The following is a 14,129-nucleotide window of genomic DNA, read 5'->3' as shown; positions in this document are numbered from 1 at the left end:
TATACAGAAATCAAATCAACACTCAGTCTGTAAAATAGGGTATTGGCTAATGCATTAATTTGCACTGCCGACCTTTGATCTCTATAGCCTTAAAATTGGAATTCTTGTATACAGCTTATGGAGCGTACATTACTCAGATGAATGCAACATGCACTTATACTATACAGTTTAGACTTGAGTCGGCAACTCGCTTATTCACCATAAAAGATACATACACAATTATACTTGGCAGACCCGAATCTTTATAGCAACCTGCTGTAATGCAGTCTTCAGCTTTGTAGTCAACAGGACAAACATTAACCCAAAAATCAATAATGAAGCCGTTGTTGACTTGTCATTATTACTTAGGCTTCATTCATTTTGTTATGCGTAATGCCAATATTTACTATCAAAAGATAACACACTATATAAAGAGATTCTGTATGGCCACTGATGTGATGATCAACCTCTCAATGGACTCTTACCAAACCTTCTGTTGGTATGAAGGCTCAACTTTCATACTTGTTTTATAGGTATAATAAGTTTTGTGAAGTCTCAGTGAGCTGAAACATCATTGTATACTACATATAATAAGAGTGAATAATGGAGGATGCAGCTTTTTTATGATTCAGAAGTTAGCCAACAACTAGGAGATTGTACATATCCCATAGTCAAGTACTCATTATGGGGGCAGACCTATTTCTTGACTTTCTGGCATTAATCCCATGGAAGATAGCTCGCCGCTTAGATTCTCAGAAAGTCAATTGAGCTTTGTATGGGCTCATAGACTTTCTATTGAGCTCGTACTCCAATTGCTCGACTTTCGCTCTTTTACTGTATGTTACTCTACTACGGCAAGAAGGTTACAACTACTCAATGAAAATCAGACATGGTACACAAAAAAAATAATTCTCCTAGATCTTGAACTAATACTGGAACTGGCAGTTCTTAAAATTCTGGCAGTTGCTTTGGATCTGATCAATGGATCTGAATTAATAAATCCACTTTATTGCTTCAGAAAGAATCTATCTGCTTCCATAACTCATATTAGCCCCCATCCTGCAAGTTTCAATATTTATTCCTATCTGGAGTTTATATATGGGATGATGTCCCCCTTACTTTAAATTATATAAGAAGTTACTGAGAAGCGCTGTGACCAAATAAAAATAAGGCTATGTTCACACGGAGTATTTTGGGGGAGGAATATCTGCCTCAAAATTCTGTTTGGAACTTTGAGGCAGATATTCCTCTCCCTGCACGCCGATTTTCGCGGCAATTATCGCGCCGTTTTTCGCCCGCGGCCATTGAGCGCCGCGGGCATAAAACAGCGAGAAATACGCTTTCTCCTGCCTCCCATTGAAGTCAATGGGAGGTCGGAGGCGGAAGCGCCCGAAGATAGGGCATGTCGCTTCTTTTTCCCGCGAGGCAGTTTTACTGCTCGCGGGAAAAAGACGCCGACGCCTCCCATTGAAATCAATGGGAGGCGTTCTCGGGCCGTTTCTGCCGAGTTTTGCGACGCGGTTTCCGCGTCAAAAAACTCGGCAACATACCCCGTGTGAACATAGCCTAAGAGGTAAATTATTCATTATAATATACATTTCAGCTGCTACAGAATTTACTTTGGAAGAGAAAACACGGGAGAATGAACTTCCTACAAAAGCTATTAGTGATAGACCTCTTCTATGGGAAGAGATAAGCAGTGCCTATGTAGCACCACTCATCTCTGTATACAATGAAAACTTTAGGGCAGCTTCCATTTGGCAACAATGCAGGAGTTTATTAACACAACTCAATAACCCGTTATTAAAAACACCTGAATTTTTGCCACATGGATGCTGTGGTAGAGTTTTTAATGGATATGGAGGTCTGAAATGGGATTTTTAGACTTTGAATTTGCTCATCCTCCAGATTGGCATTGGATCGGGTGAGTGCTGTGGGCATCTCCTTTCTCGTAGTCATCTCTGTATAATCATCAGGTTCTGACATCAGAATGTAAAGTTAATAAAAATATTATTTACAGACATGCCAATAGGAAATTTATATTAATGTGTATTAAAGTTTTTTATATAAAGAGGGTAATGTGGGGTAACGTGTAAATGGTAAACTGCTGAGAAGTAAATACATACATGAAAAAGATGGATCTTTCACACAATGAGCCTCTCTACGTGTCCCTTTTTGTCCAACTGATACTAAGCGGGGAATAACTGGACAATTCAATTGTATATAAAATAGTGAATCCAAGCTCTTATACCCAGTCTATCCCCAGACTCATGGTGCCAAGACTAAATTCAACTTTCTAAGTTCACTTGTGTTTGTGCTATAATTGGTATACCATCAGTATACATCTCATTCTTCCAGGCAGTTTACTTTATTAGTATACAGCTATGAGAGTCATTTATTAGGGGGATTTCATATCCTTTCCAGCTGAATAGACTCCATTATGATAGCTTTGACTGTACCTGCATGTCAATGAAATTGGGCGCTGACTGAGTCCTTTGCAGCATTTCGAGGTTATGAAGCAGCTTGCTAAGTTCAATCAGGTTGGACTGACACTGAGACAGATCTGGCAAACACAAAATATATATTTATCAAACCAAACAAAGTCATATTTCCTGCGTATACATAAAAGAAGAAGAAAACACCACACATTGCATCTAGCTGGTAAATAATGTACATATTGTCCCATAGACAAATCACTGAAATTAGAAGAATTGTACAGTGTCCTATTTTGAGGATTATTCAACGGCTACTGCCAAGTCTTCCATTTACATTCCTACTATGTTAAGCGCTATGAAGAGAACACAGAACCGGAAAAAGATAATTTCATTATTGTCTGACATATCAAATCTGGATTCGGATTTGGTATAAATGATATTGTTGTAATGGAAGACTAAAAATAGGAAAGACTGTCCAAAGACAAAAGAAATATTAATGTCGGTAATTCCTTTCTGTTATCTGTGAAAGCACAATTTACCTCAGAGCTGTATTTTCCATAAAGCAAAATTAATGACTACCAAAAATGTTACTATTCAGAGATAAAATTGATAGACTAACTACTGGTATATCACTATTGTGCGTGTCCTGTGAATCCGAACTGCACCATTTACCTTCTGCACATTTGTCCATTTCCTCCGAGTCCTGTAACCATGCCACAACCTTACTCTGACCGGTAGTACATGTGGCTGGTAGACTGTTACTGCATGGGATAGGGGACTGCCACAAGAAATTATTCTGTGGAACCTATTGGAGAAAATAAATAATACAATATAATTTTATACAATGCAAATAATAATACATGAAACTAAACACAATGTGGCAAAATGTATTACTCTCCTAAAGTTAGGGGCTGTTCACATCTGCGTTGGAGGCTCCGTTAGGGGCCCCTGTTGAAGATCCGGAACAGCTCATTAGACATGTTTGACACTTCTCTTTATTACGCCACCTCTTGGCTGAAGTACTTAACACCAATATTTTGCGCCAAAACAATGACATACGCCACTAATAATCTGGTGCATTTTACAACTTCTTTAAGCCAAGCCCCTTTTTCTAGACACTCTTCAAAACTCTTGTAGGAGACATAAAAAGTGTCTGTAACACATCAAAAATTTGGCGTGCGAGGTTTGCCAGATTTCTGGCGAATTTTGCTCTTTCCTCCCTCTCTCACAAAATGAGTCTCTCACACACACAGAAATGTACACTGATGTAAAGATACTGTAGCTGCACCTCCTCCTCTTCCCTGTTTTATATATACTGAATCCGTCAGGTCAGCAGCACTGACTGGTTCAGTGACAGCAGGTCCTGTGTGTCTCTGAAATGCAGGATCCACCTGTTATCGATCACATCTAACTTATGAACTTTGATGTGATCAGTAACCGCTCGATCAGTCCTGCTGACCTGACTGATACATGTTTCAGTGCTAGATACATCTGCTTTGTATCCTGTATAGAGAGAAGCTGTATCTCAAAAAGTAAAAATAATTTTTAATAAAAAGTATTTAGAAAGTTGCACCAAAACACACTGATAGACATTTTTATATAAAAAAAATAAAAAAAATTCAAAAGGTGTACATAGCCTTTAAAGTGGACATTTGCGGTCACTACTCTAGTATCATATGACATTTCAGAACATTTATATTCATTGTGACAAGTTTACGCTATGCTCCCTCCAGAGACTCTTGCTGATGAAAAAACACATCTAAATAGACAGATAGGATTCTGCCTCTGAACCCTGGAAAATGTATAATCTTTATCAGGAGATTATATTGTACTTTTTAAACTAGTTTCATTGATTCAGATCATGCCTAAAATGGTTTCATCCAGGCTTTTTTTTAAGCGTGAATATACGCTTACTTATTAGAAACTAAAATCGAGAACTGGAAAACTTATTTTCCTATGAGAACGGTAACAAAAGGTCTAAAACCATCAAGGTCACTACTCCGAGCAAACCAGCTACTGACCACCCACCCCCACATTACAGCAGCTTATTAATATTTTACACATCGTCTGTCAATCCAGATCTCATTTATATTTACCACTGACTCATACTGATGGGTTTTCAGTTGCATAACCTTTTAAATTAACAAATCTCTTCTTTAACGCTACAACATGAATAATAATTTACTTATTAACGATGCTGTTCATTCAATGACTGGTTATTGGCTAAATCATAATTGCAATATTATACCCAAGGTCATGTACAGTAAACCACAACGGAACTATTTATTTCAGCGCATCACGGAGGTTCACTTGAGATGGTGGAAAAGATTTGTCAGCTTAAGAGGCATAATTTGAGCCTCCTGGGCCCTGAAAAGTCATACTAGTTTCCTCTTATGGGGCAGACGGGCCTATTGGGCCACGTTCGTCTTCAGGGCCCTCTGAATCTCATATAGTTACTCCCCTGGTCGGGTTTGAAATTCACAGTGAATCAGAATGGATAATAATCTAGAGCGTCAATGGAGAATATAATTTTTTAAGATTTGCCATAACCCCATAGACGCCGTAGTCAATAATGATCACAGCGTCTAAGGTGCTTGACAGAGGGATGGGGCTTTCTCTGGCAGCCCATCAGCACTCAGCGACATGATTGCAGGGTGCCGATGGGTTACCATGGCAGCCGGAGGCCAAACAAAGGCCCCTCAGGCTGCTAGAGGTATTGTCTAATATATTCTCTGTCAGTATAACAGGCAATTCGAATACTAAGTATTCTAAAGCATTATATTAACATTCAAACGATCGCAGCTTCAGGTCCCCTAGTTTGGCAAAGACATTTTTTTTATTAAAGTTCAATAAAGTTTAATAAACAAAAGTCTCATTAAAAAAATAAATTTTGTATTTTTTTTTAAATGCCAAAACTAAGAATAAGAAAAAAAATAAGGTATTGTTGCAATCATAACGACTGATAGAATAAAGTTAAAATATTATTTATACTGCACAACATAAAAAAAAGATAGCCTAAAAAACCCCAGCAAAAGATAGAGGTATAATTGCAGTTTTATTTCCATTCCCCCCACAAAAGAATTATTAAAAGTTATTCCATATGTATCCCAAAATGGTGGTAATAAAAACTACAACATGTCCCGCAAAATCCAACCCACATACAGCTACGCCGAGGAGAAAATAAAAAAGTTATGACTGTTGTAATGAGGCACTACAAAATAGCTTAGTCCTGAATGCCGAAAACAGGCCTGAGTAGTTTTAAATGTCCCCCCAGCCCCACGTGTGGGAATGCTCCTAAAATAACAAAATAGGGATTATATTATGCAATTGAAATTTTTGCTATCCCTAAATATATTTTTCAAAATTAGTCCACAGTGGAGTTTCACTTTAAGCAAAATATCCTCTGGAGAACACAATCTGTTTTCTTATTATTCATTCATGATATTTTCGTCCCTAAGAAGCAACTAATAAGTGACTGAACCTTTCAAATGTGACCACATATTTAAAAATGACTGGTGCCATAAAGTTCTATAATTTGACCTGATATTTTAAAGTTGTCCAAAATGACCTCAATACTTTATAAATGCATTTCCAGCTTGAGTCACTGTCTCCAGTGAGACGGCTGCTATAAAAGGTATAAAGCGCTTTCCGAATATAGAATTAATCATGGAAAACACAATTCAAACGCTCTTATGAAAATCAAATGTAAGACTGACAGATGATGGGAACAGAGTGGCCTAATAAGTGCACTCATCTACAGTCTCGGCTTCGAGCCTTCCAGCCTGGAGAATTTCTTCTACATTTCTTATTTATTTGAAAGTATTGCAAAGATACAGCTCATTTTATACACCAAGTATAATATTTTTGGAAAACAGTCTTATCTGCTTGGAAGATGTTGCTGCTGCTTTTTGAATTCATTTAGGATGATATTTTTTTTTTAGTTAATACGCTAGATCCCAAGGGACAAAGTCAACCTGAGTATACAATATCTTAAAACAAACTAATACAAGGCGTAATTATCAAGTGTAGGGTAGAGGAGGCTTAACAAGATCTCCGTTCTTAACAAGTGAAAACCATGTTACCCTAATCCAGAAAATCACACAGTTGAAAGAAAAAGTAAGTGGACCCTTTGGAATTGCCTGGATGTTTGTGCTGATTACTGATAGATAACAAACAGACCACATTTTAAGTCACAATTATAGACACACAATCTAACTAAACTAACAACACACAAACAGTTGTACTGTTCATGTCATTTATTGAGCACATTGAGTAAACATCCACATGCTGGCAGAAAAAGTAAGGGTCCTATTACACGGCCGTGGGCTGTGTAAACGATCGCCAATCAACCAGACAGATCGTTGATCGGTGCTTGTTTGCTTCTTTTACATGGAGCAATGATTGGTTATGAATATTGAAAACCGAGTAAGGCCCTGTTCACACAGAGATTTTTGGCGCTGTTTTTGTCGCGGAAACCGCGCCAAAAAACGCCTCCCATTAAAATAAAAAGTGGAAAAGAACACTCCCGGGAAAAAGGGAGGGCGCACCGTATTCTGTCCAAACCTCCGCCACAAACGTTTATTGCAAAACTCCTCGACTACCGGGACAGGGACACTATCCTTGACGAGAACCTTTAACCTGCCCATACATGTGCAGCATGTAATGGGCAGGGCTGCACAAACTCTGGGGCACTTTACTTTTTTTTTTTCCTATCCTTCTCCGTTATTTGGAACCCGATATTTAAATAACCCCCTGAACTGTCAATGGGGCGTGTAATGGCAAGGGGGCGTGTAACATGGCAGTGACACTGACCAATCAGCTACAGACAGTATTACAGCAAGAGCTGGAGAGAAGAGAGCATGTGCGCGCGCACGCTCGCTCTCTTCAGCTCTCAGCAGACAAGTACAAGACTGATCACACATCCTGTACTTGTCTGCCGAAATGGCAAGGGGGAGTGTCACTGCTATGGACAGTTTAAGAGCTGGAGTGAGGAGAGCGCACATGTGCACTCTCCTCTCCAGCTCTTGCATGGTCTGTAGCAGTGATACGCCCCCCTTGCCATTACACGCCCCCTTGCCATTTTGGTAGACAAGTACAAGAATGTGTGATCTCTCGCGAGAGATCCATCTTGTTCTTGTCTGCCGAGAGCTGAAGAGTGAGAGCATGCGTGCGCACACCCTCTACTCTCTCCAGCTCTTGCTGTGACACGGTCTGTAGCAGATTGGACAGTGCCACAGCCATGTTGCACGCCCCCTTGCCATTACACACTCCATTGATAGTTCAGGGGGTTATTTAAATATCGGGCGCCAAATATAATGGCACCGATATCTAAATAACGGAGGCGGGTAGAAAAAATGCAAAGTGCCCAAGTGTTTGTGCAGCTGTGCCCATTACATGCTGCACTCAGCTGCATATGTATGGGCAGGTGAAATGTTCTCTTTAAACTCACCAGAGAAAAAGGATCAATTCCGTATGCCAACTCACAGATCTCCGTTTACCCCGATTTCTCCATTGAGGGGCAGAAGAAAAGAGCTTTATTCCTCACTGCCAAGAAGAAGCTCAAAGAACTTGATCTTAAGTGATGTATGTACCCTGCTCGGCTGAATGTTCTGGCAGATCACATTTCTTCACCACTCCTCAGGAAGTTCTCGACTGGCTGGAAACTCGTCCTTGTGGTCAAGCTGGTTCTCCTCATCATCTAGATGTCCAATTACAGACGTTTGTAGCTGTGTATCTCTACTGTCCCGCGGTTCCAAACCTCTAGAACATTTCTAGTCTCTGTCATTCTGTGAAGGAAATGTGGAACAATCCTTCACCGTATGGACGACACCTTCATACTTCAGTATCCTTTTTCTACTGGGGGGGGGGGGGTTGCGCCCTTGCACCCTCCTTTCATATGCTACTTGAAAGGTGTAGTTTGTGCCACTGTTTTTACGACTACTTTTGGTTTCAGGGATCCAAGACTTCATGCCTGCGTGCATGATAGTAGGGTGGGGGGAGGGGATTTGTTTCCACCTGTGTATTTTTTTACATGTTTGTTTCCACAATGCATATCACACTTCTAATTTTTCCAGGTCTCGGGTATATTATGCTGTTCATATACTGGTCCGTCCTGAACGGCTGGGCCCAGGTTTGCACTCCTACCCTTTACCATGTCTCCTGACTTTGTGTCCTTTTTAACATGGAATGTGAAAGGTCTTAACGATCGCATTAAAAGAGCCCTTGTGTTTCGGTATTTACAAAAGCGTGACTGTGATATTATATGCCTTCAGGAGACCCTCATGATGGATGACAGGATCAGTCTTCTAAATAGACCCTGGATTGGTTGGACATACCATTCCACATTCACTAATTTGGCCAGGGGTGTCTCAATATTGATAAAATGCTCTATCCACTTTCACCTGGTAGATATGTCCTCGGACCCGAGTGGTAAATTTGTCCTGATACACTGCCTCCTTTATCATAAATCATTTCTCCTGATAGGGGTTTATGTTCCTCCTCCTCAATTCTCGGTTTATGTTCCTCCTCCCTTTTCCCTTGCCACTTGTAATGCCATCCTCTCGTTTATAACCAGCCACCCATCTGTGTCGAATATCTGGCTGGGTGATTTTAATTCCACGTGGGATAAGCATTTAGACAAGTTCCCCTGCCTTGGTCAAGATCTTGTATCTCCGGCTCCCTCCTTCCTTCATTCTCTCCTTTTAGAATTCAATATTACAGATGCCTGGAGAACCATAAACCCTCTTACACGACAATATTCTTGCTTTACTCCTCAATTTGAGGCTTTATCCGTATTGCCTTAATGCTAGTACACACTTCCCTCCTGACGACTGTGGACTCTGTGGAGTATCTTTCCAGGTCTGTTTTGGATCACTCCCCTGGCCGTTTACGTATTAGACTCCCAAATATACCCCCAAAAAAATAAAAATAAAATCGCTGGCGATTAAACCCCTTCTGGCTGAAAATTCTCCCCCCATCTGACTATCTCCAGGCTAAGTGGCATCAGTTTTTTCTTGACAATGACGGCAACGCTTCTCCTTTAGTCGTGTGGGACTCCTTCAAGGCATTTGCACGTGGGTCACTTTCTGTGGCAATTAATGACTTGAAAAGAGGTTTGGCACATAACGAACTCCAAATGGCCAAGGATGCTTTGGCGGCCGAATTCCAGCATATCAAAGATGCGACCAAGGATTATAAATCGGAATGGCTTTGCAGGGTCCGTTGTATCATACCTCTTTGAATAAGGCTCAGAAAAAAAACATTTTCCAAGCAATCATATTACGAACACGGTGAAAAATTTGGTAAACTTTTAGCCTGTATAGCAAAGGGTGATAGGGAACCCCCTGTGATATTACTGCTCGAGGTTCCAGATGGTAGCCAATCCTCTGACCCACAGGTAATTTTGTTCTCCTTTTGCTCTTATTATGAAACATTATATTCCTCACACATCTCTGCCTCTTCCACAGAAATCGCTGACTATCTAGAGCAGATAACCATTCCCTCGCTATTGCCTACCCACAGGGAATATTTAGACAGCCCCATTACTGTACAGTAGATTCTGGAGTCCATGGCCTCTTTCCAGACATTTAAATCACCCGGTAGTGACTGCCTGCCTATTGACTTTTACAGGGCCCATACTGATTTTATGGCTACACGTCTCTTGGATGTTTACCAGGCGGGTTTGGACTCTGGAGAAGTGCCCAGTTCAATGAGGAAGGCAACTATAGTAGTATTGCCTAAACCGGGTAAAAACTCTATAATATATGTGATTCCTACTGCCCCATCTCGCTCCTCCAGACTGACATTAAAATCATGGTGAAACTTCTTGCTAGACGACTTAATACGGTTATACGGTCTTTGATACATCCGGACCAGACGGGCTTTATGCCTGGCAAAGCCACGGCCATTAACCTTCGCCGGTTGTTCACAAATTTTCAGTCCACTCATGAGGATGTTGGCGCTCGTGTCGTAGTCTCCCTGGATGCCGCTAAGACCTTTGCCTCCTCATGTGTCCCAGCGCATGTTCTACTCCACTGGCATCACTAGGCACACACCTCTATGACACTGCAAAACTCTCCCAAAATTACTGCAGCTTTCCTTTGATATCCCCTGGCATAGGAATGGCATTTGGTATCTTTCACACATGTACTCTGACTCTGGTATTAAGACATTTCCAGAGCTGCAGGAGGAATTCATGCTCCCCTCCTCCCAAATGTTTTCCTATTTGAGGGTCAAACATGCACTTGAGACTCAGCTGGGCTCCGGGGAAATAATGTACCAAAGCTTCCCACTTCCTAGCTTTCTGCTCTCTCCCCCAGTTAAACACTTGATTTCCCAACTTTATAGCCTATTTTCCGGCGAGTTTGGAGAATCTCTGCTCATTGCTCTGAAGGCAAAATGGGAAGGTGATGTCGGGCTGCTGACCGAGGATGAGTGGGACAGAGCCGTCTCTTCCCCTAAATTTGTGTCATCTAACTATAATGAGCGACACACACAATTTTACATACATACTGCATAGGGCGTATTATACCACCTCTAGATTACATCGCTTTCGTCCCGACTACCCTGACGAATTTCTCTAAATGTTGACTTAACTCGGGCTCCTTTTATCATTTAGTGTGGTCCTGCCCTAAGATAGCCGGGTTCTGGGATCAAGTTATCAAATTTCTGAACAATGAGATGGGATCCCCTGTCCCGCTGTGCTCCAAGACCTGTCTATTCACTCCTGACCCTGCGGAATATGACTCCCGTCATATCCATACATTTATTGTGGAGACATTATATTATGCCAAAAGGCTGTTAGCCAAAACTTGGTTGTCCGGTCATGCACCTACATTTGTGGAATGGCTGTCTCTAGTTGGTAGTATGTTACCCCACAAAAAATGGTTATTCTAACGTAGAAACTGTCCTCTCAGATTCACCAAAATTTGGGATAGATGGCTGCAATCTCCTGCTACTGTCTGCTCCCCCAACACAGAAACTTGGATTCGCCCCCGAGCCCTTAATCTGTTTGCTTCCACGGACATGGCTCATATTTGACCCATGTCCAGTTGGCCCCTCTTACATTCCATGTATACATTATACACTATGGACCTCTACTTTCAACGTGGTATGGATATAAATCCTGATCTTCTGCTGAATATTACCTCACATGTTTCTGTTCTATTTTTTATGCATCTCTACATGTGGAAACTGTTAGAGTTTTAGTTAACTGGTTAACCCTTTGTATTATACATTAGGTAGCGATTGACTCTACACGCTGGATCTTAAATATTCAAGGAGTGTAAAATTAACAGATACCCTGCTTGCTTTATATTGCTTTGTATGCTCTGTATTTACTTCTGATGTTTTACAATAAACTTTATTTGTGAATTTAAAAAAAAGAAAAACATCTTTATGAAAAATATTAGATGTGTGTACCTTTCCTTCTGGCACGGTTATATTAGCTGCTGGTGAGGACTCAGTTGTTGACGTGGATGGAAACATGTGGAAGCTGGCATCTCTTGGTGACCGCACTATTTCATTCTGCCGGTAAAGTCTATGGTGGCGCAACTTTGACACCCAAGCATCAAAAGTATCCTGAGATTTCACCTACAGAGAAAAAAAGGTTGTAATGGTTTAAGGGTGAAAGTGTTTGTTGATATTGACATAATATTGAAAAACCTAATTCTGTTTATGCGTGCAGACCTATTAATCCATATATATGTTAAGTGAGGAGATGATCATACTAAGCTACTGTAGTGTGTGAATGGAACATGACACCAAGCTGCTATACTGTAAAAGCTGGCCTTGAAAAAAAATATTAAAATATATATATATGTGGGACTAGACATGGGTGCGGGTGTAGTCTTTATACTAGAAAATCAAACAGGTCTAGTGCTCAGTTATTTTATTTAATTATACATAGAGAACCCCTTTAAGTTAGAGACACGTGATTTTAAAACAAACCTTAAGATGATAAATGTTCTCCTCAGTGTCCAGATCTATCCTTCGAGCCTTTTTCTTGATGGACATAACAGACAACCCAACATCAATACTCCCATGGACTTTCCCTTTCTGAGTCTAAAGGAAACATCACAGAACTTTGATAGTATTTCAATTATTTATAAAAGTGAAAATATTCACAAAGCAAAATTATAACAACGGTTATAGACTTCTTGTCCACCTTTAAAAATAATTTTACATGTGTAACTTTGCAAATACATTTCATTAGTAATATTATATTGATCCTGAGTTACAGTCTGTATTATAGTCCAGAGCTGCATTAACAATTCCCCAGGCTTCAGAGCTGAACTCTCTCAGTATTTCTTACTTGCTCAATGTCTACTCTGATGATTTGGAGAAGTGAAGTTTTTATGACAGGCATTGTACAGTAAATAAATTTAGAAAAAAATAATACGTGATAAGAGCTCTGCTAACCTGTCAGGGATGTGTGTGTTGACAAGCATATCCACTATTTCCAATGAGAACCAGCAGTAATGTGATGCAGTTCTTGGACTATAGTACAGGCTGTAACTTGATGATCAGTGCCAGATAAGTAATGAAATACATTTATAAGGTTAAGCTGGCATTTCACACTAGTTGAAAGTCAGACAAAAGGGGCACTATTGGCCATTTTGATCCATAATTTTAATCCCAGTAAATTTTACACAAATCATAAAAAAGGTCATAGGTCATGTTGGATTTTTTTCAGCTGATCAGCGGCTAAAACGGTGTGTATTTAATTGGGATTTGCCGATTATGACTGATCGTTCGCCACTTTGCACAGTACTTCTTTTTTTTTTTTTAAAACTACATTTATATTTTAAACCATGTCCTTGATCTGCGAATTCAGACTGTCATTTTGATGGTGGGATTTTACTTACAAACCATTAAACATATGATTGCATTGAGGTAAAACTCAATCCAATATGTATGTCCAGCTTTAATCAACTTTTTGCTCACGGTAATTCTATGTATAAACTGTAAAGATGGAAAGACGACTGCCTCCGTTTTAGGATTTCAATAGTTTTTCTTTTTCAAAACAAATATAAGAACAATTGTCCACGAACATTGGACAGGGTACAATAAGTAACAATAATACGATTCGTAATAGGAACAGCATACACCATAGTAACATCTATTACGCAGTTCCATGAATATAGAAAACATTGGGACATCAATATTGCATAATTGGTGAATGTAAGACGGTTTCTGTTTTAGTTGTTTAATTCTACCTGTCCATGGCTGTTTTAAATAAGTGCAAAAGAAAGGTTTTCCTGTCCAATCAGTGCTGAGAGAGTGAGTCTGTATAGGGACACACCCCTTTGACGAGGGGAATAGTAATGCCCAGCATTCAATTTTTTCTTAAATTTCCAGGAGGAATAACATAGGAACATAAAAACAGCAAAACCAGAGTTCTAAGAACAAAAACTATAGCACTTATTTCACAGTGAATGCCCGTGTTTACTTAAAGAGGACCTGTCACCTCTCCTGACATGTCTGTTTTAGTAAATAATTGTATTCCCATGAAATAACAATTCTGGAGCATCTTTTCTTAGAACTGTATGTTGTGTTATTACTCTGTTATTCCTCCTAGAAATAAATTAATAAATTGACAAGTGGGTGTTTCCAGTTGGGGGTTGTCCAATCAGTGCAGACAGAGTTCGACTGTGTAGGGACAAACCCCTTTGACAAGGCAAATAGTAACACCCAGTTGACAATTTATTTATAAAT

General features: G+C 39.9%; 1 protein-coding gene across 5 annotated transcripts in view; it reads right to left on the bottom strand.

The window, feature by feature from the left end:
• OSBPL6 (oxysterol binding protein like 6) overlaps positions 1-14,129 on the bottom strand; it is a 169,650-nt gene that overhangs the window by 46,596 nt on the left and 108,925 nt on the right. For all 5 annotated transcript variants that reach the window (XM_075829517.1, XM_075829516.1, XM_075829519.1 and 2 more), the window contains 4 exons: positions 12,363-12,476; positions 11,835-12,005; positions 3,087-3,219; positions 2,439-2,542 (listed from right to left, as the gene is read on the bottom strand). In XM_075829517.1, coding sequence (XP_075685632.1) covers positions 2,439-2,542; positions 3,087-3,219; positions 11,835-12,005; positions 12,363-12,476 — 522 coding nt within the window. The remainder of the gene's footprint in view (positions 1-2,438; positions 2,543-3,086; positions 3,220-11,834; positions 12,006-12,362; positions 12,477-14,129) is intronic.

Source organism: Rhinoderma darwinii, chromosome 6, assembly GCF_050947455.1.
Source record: "Rhinoderma darwinii isolate aRhiDar2 chromosome 6, aRhiDar2.hap1, whole genome shotgun sequence".
Taxonomy (NCBI): Eukaryota; Metazoa; Chordata; class Amphibia; order Anura; family Rhinodermatidae; genus Rhinoderma; species Rhinoderma darwinii.
This window is presented reverse-complemented; position numbering and strand designations above follow the sequence as displayed.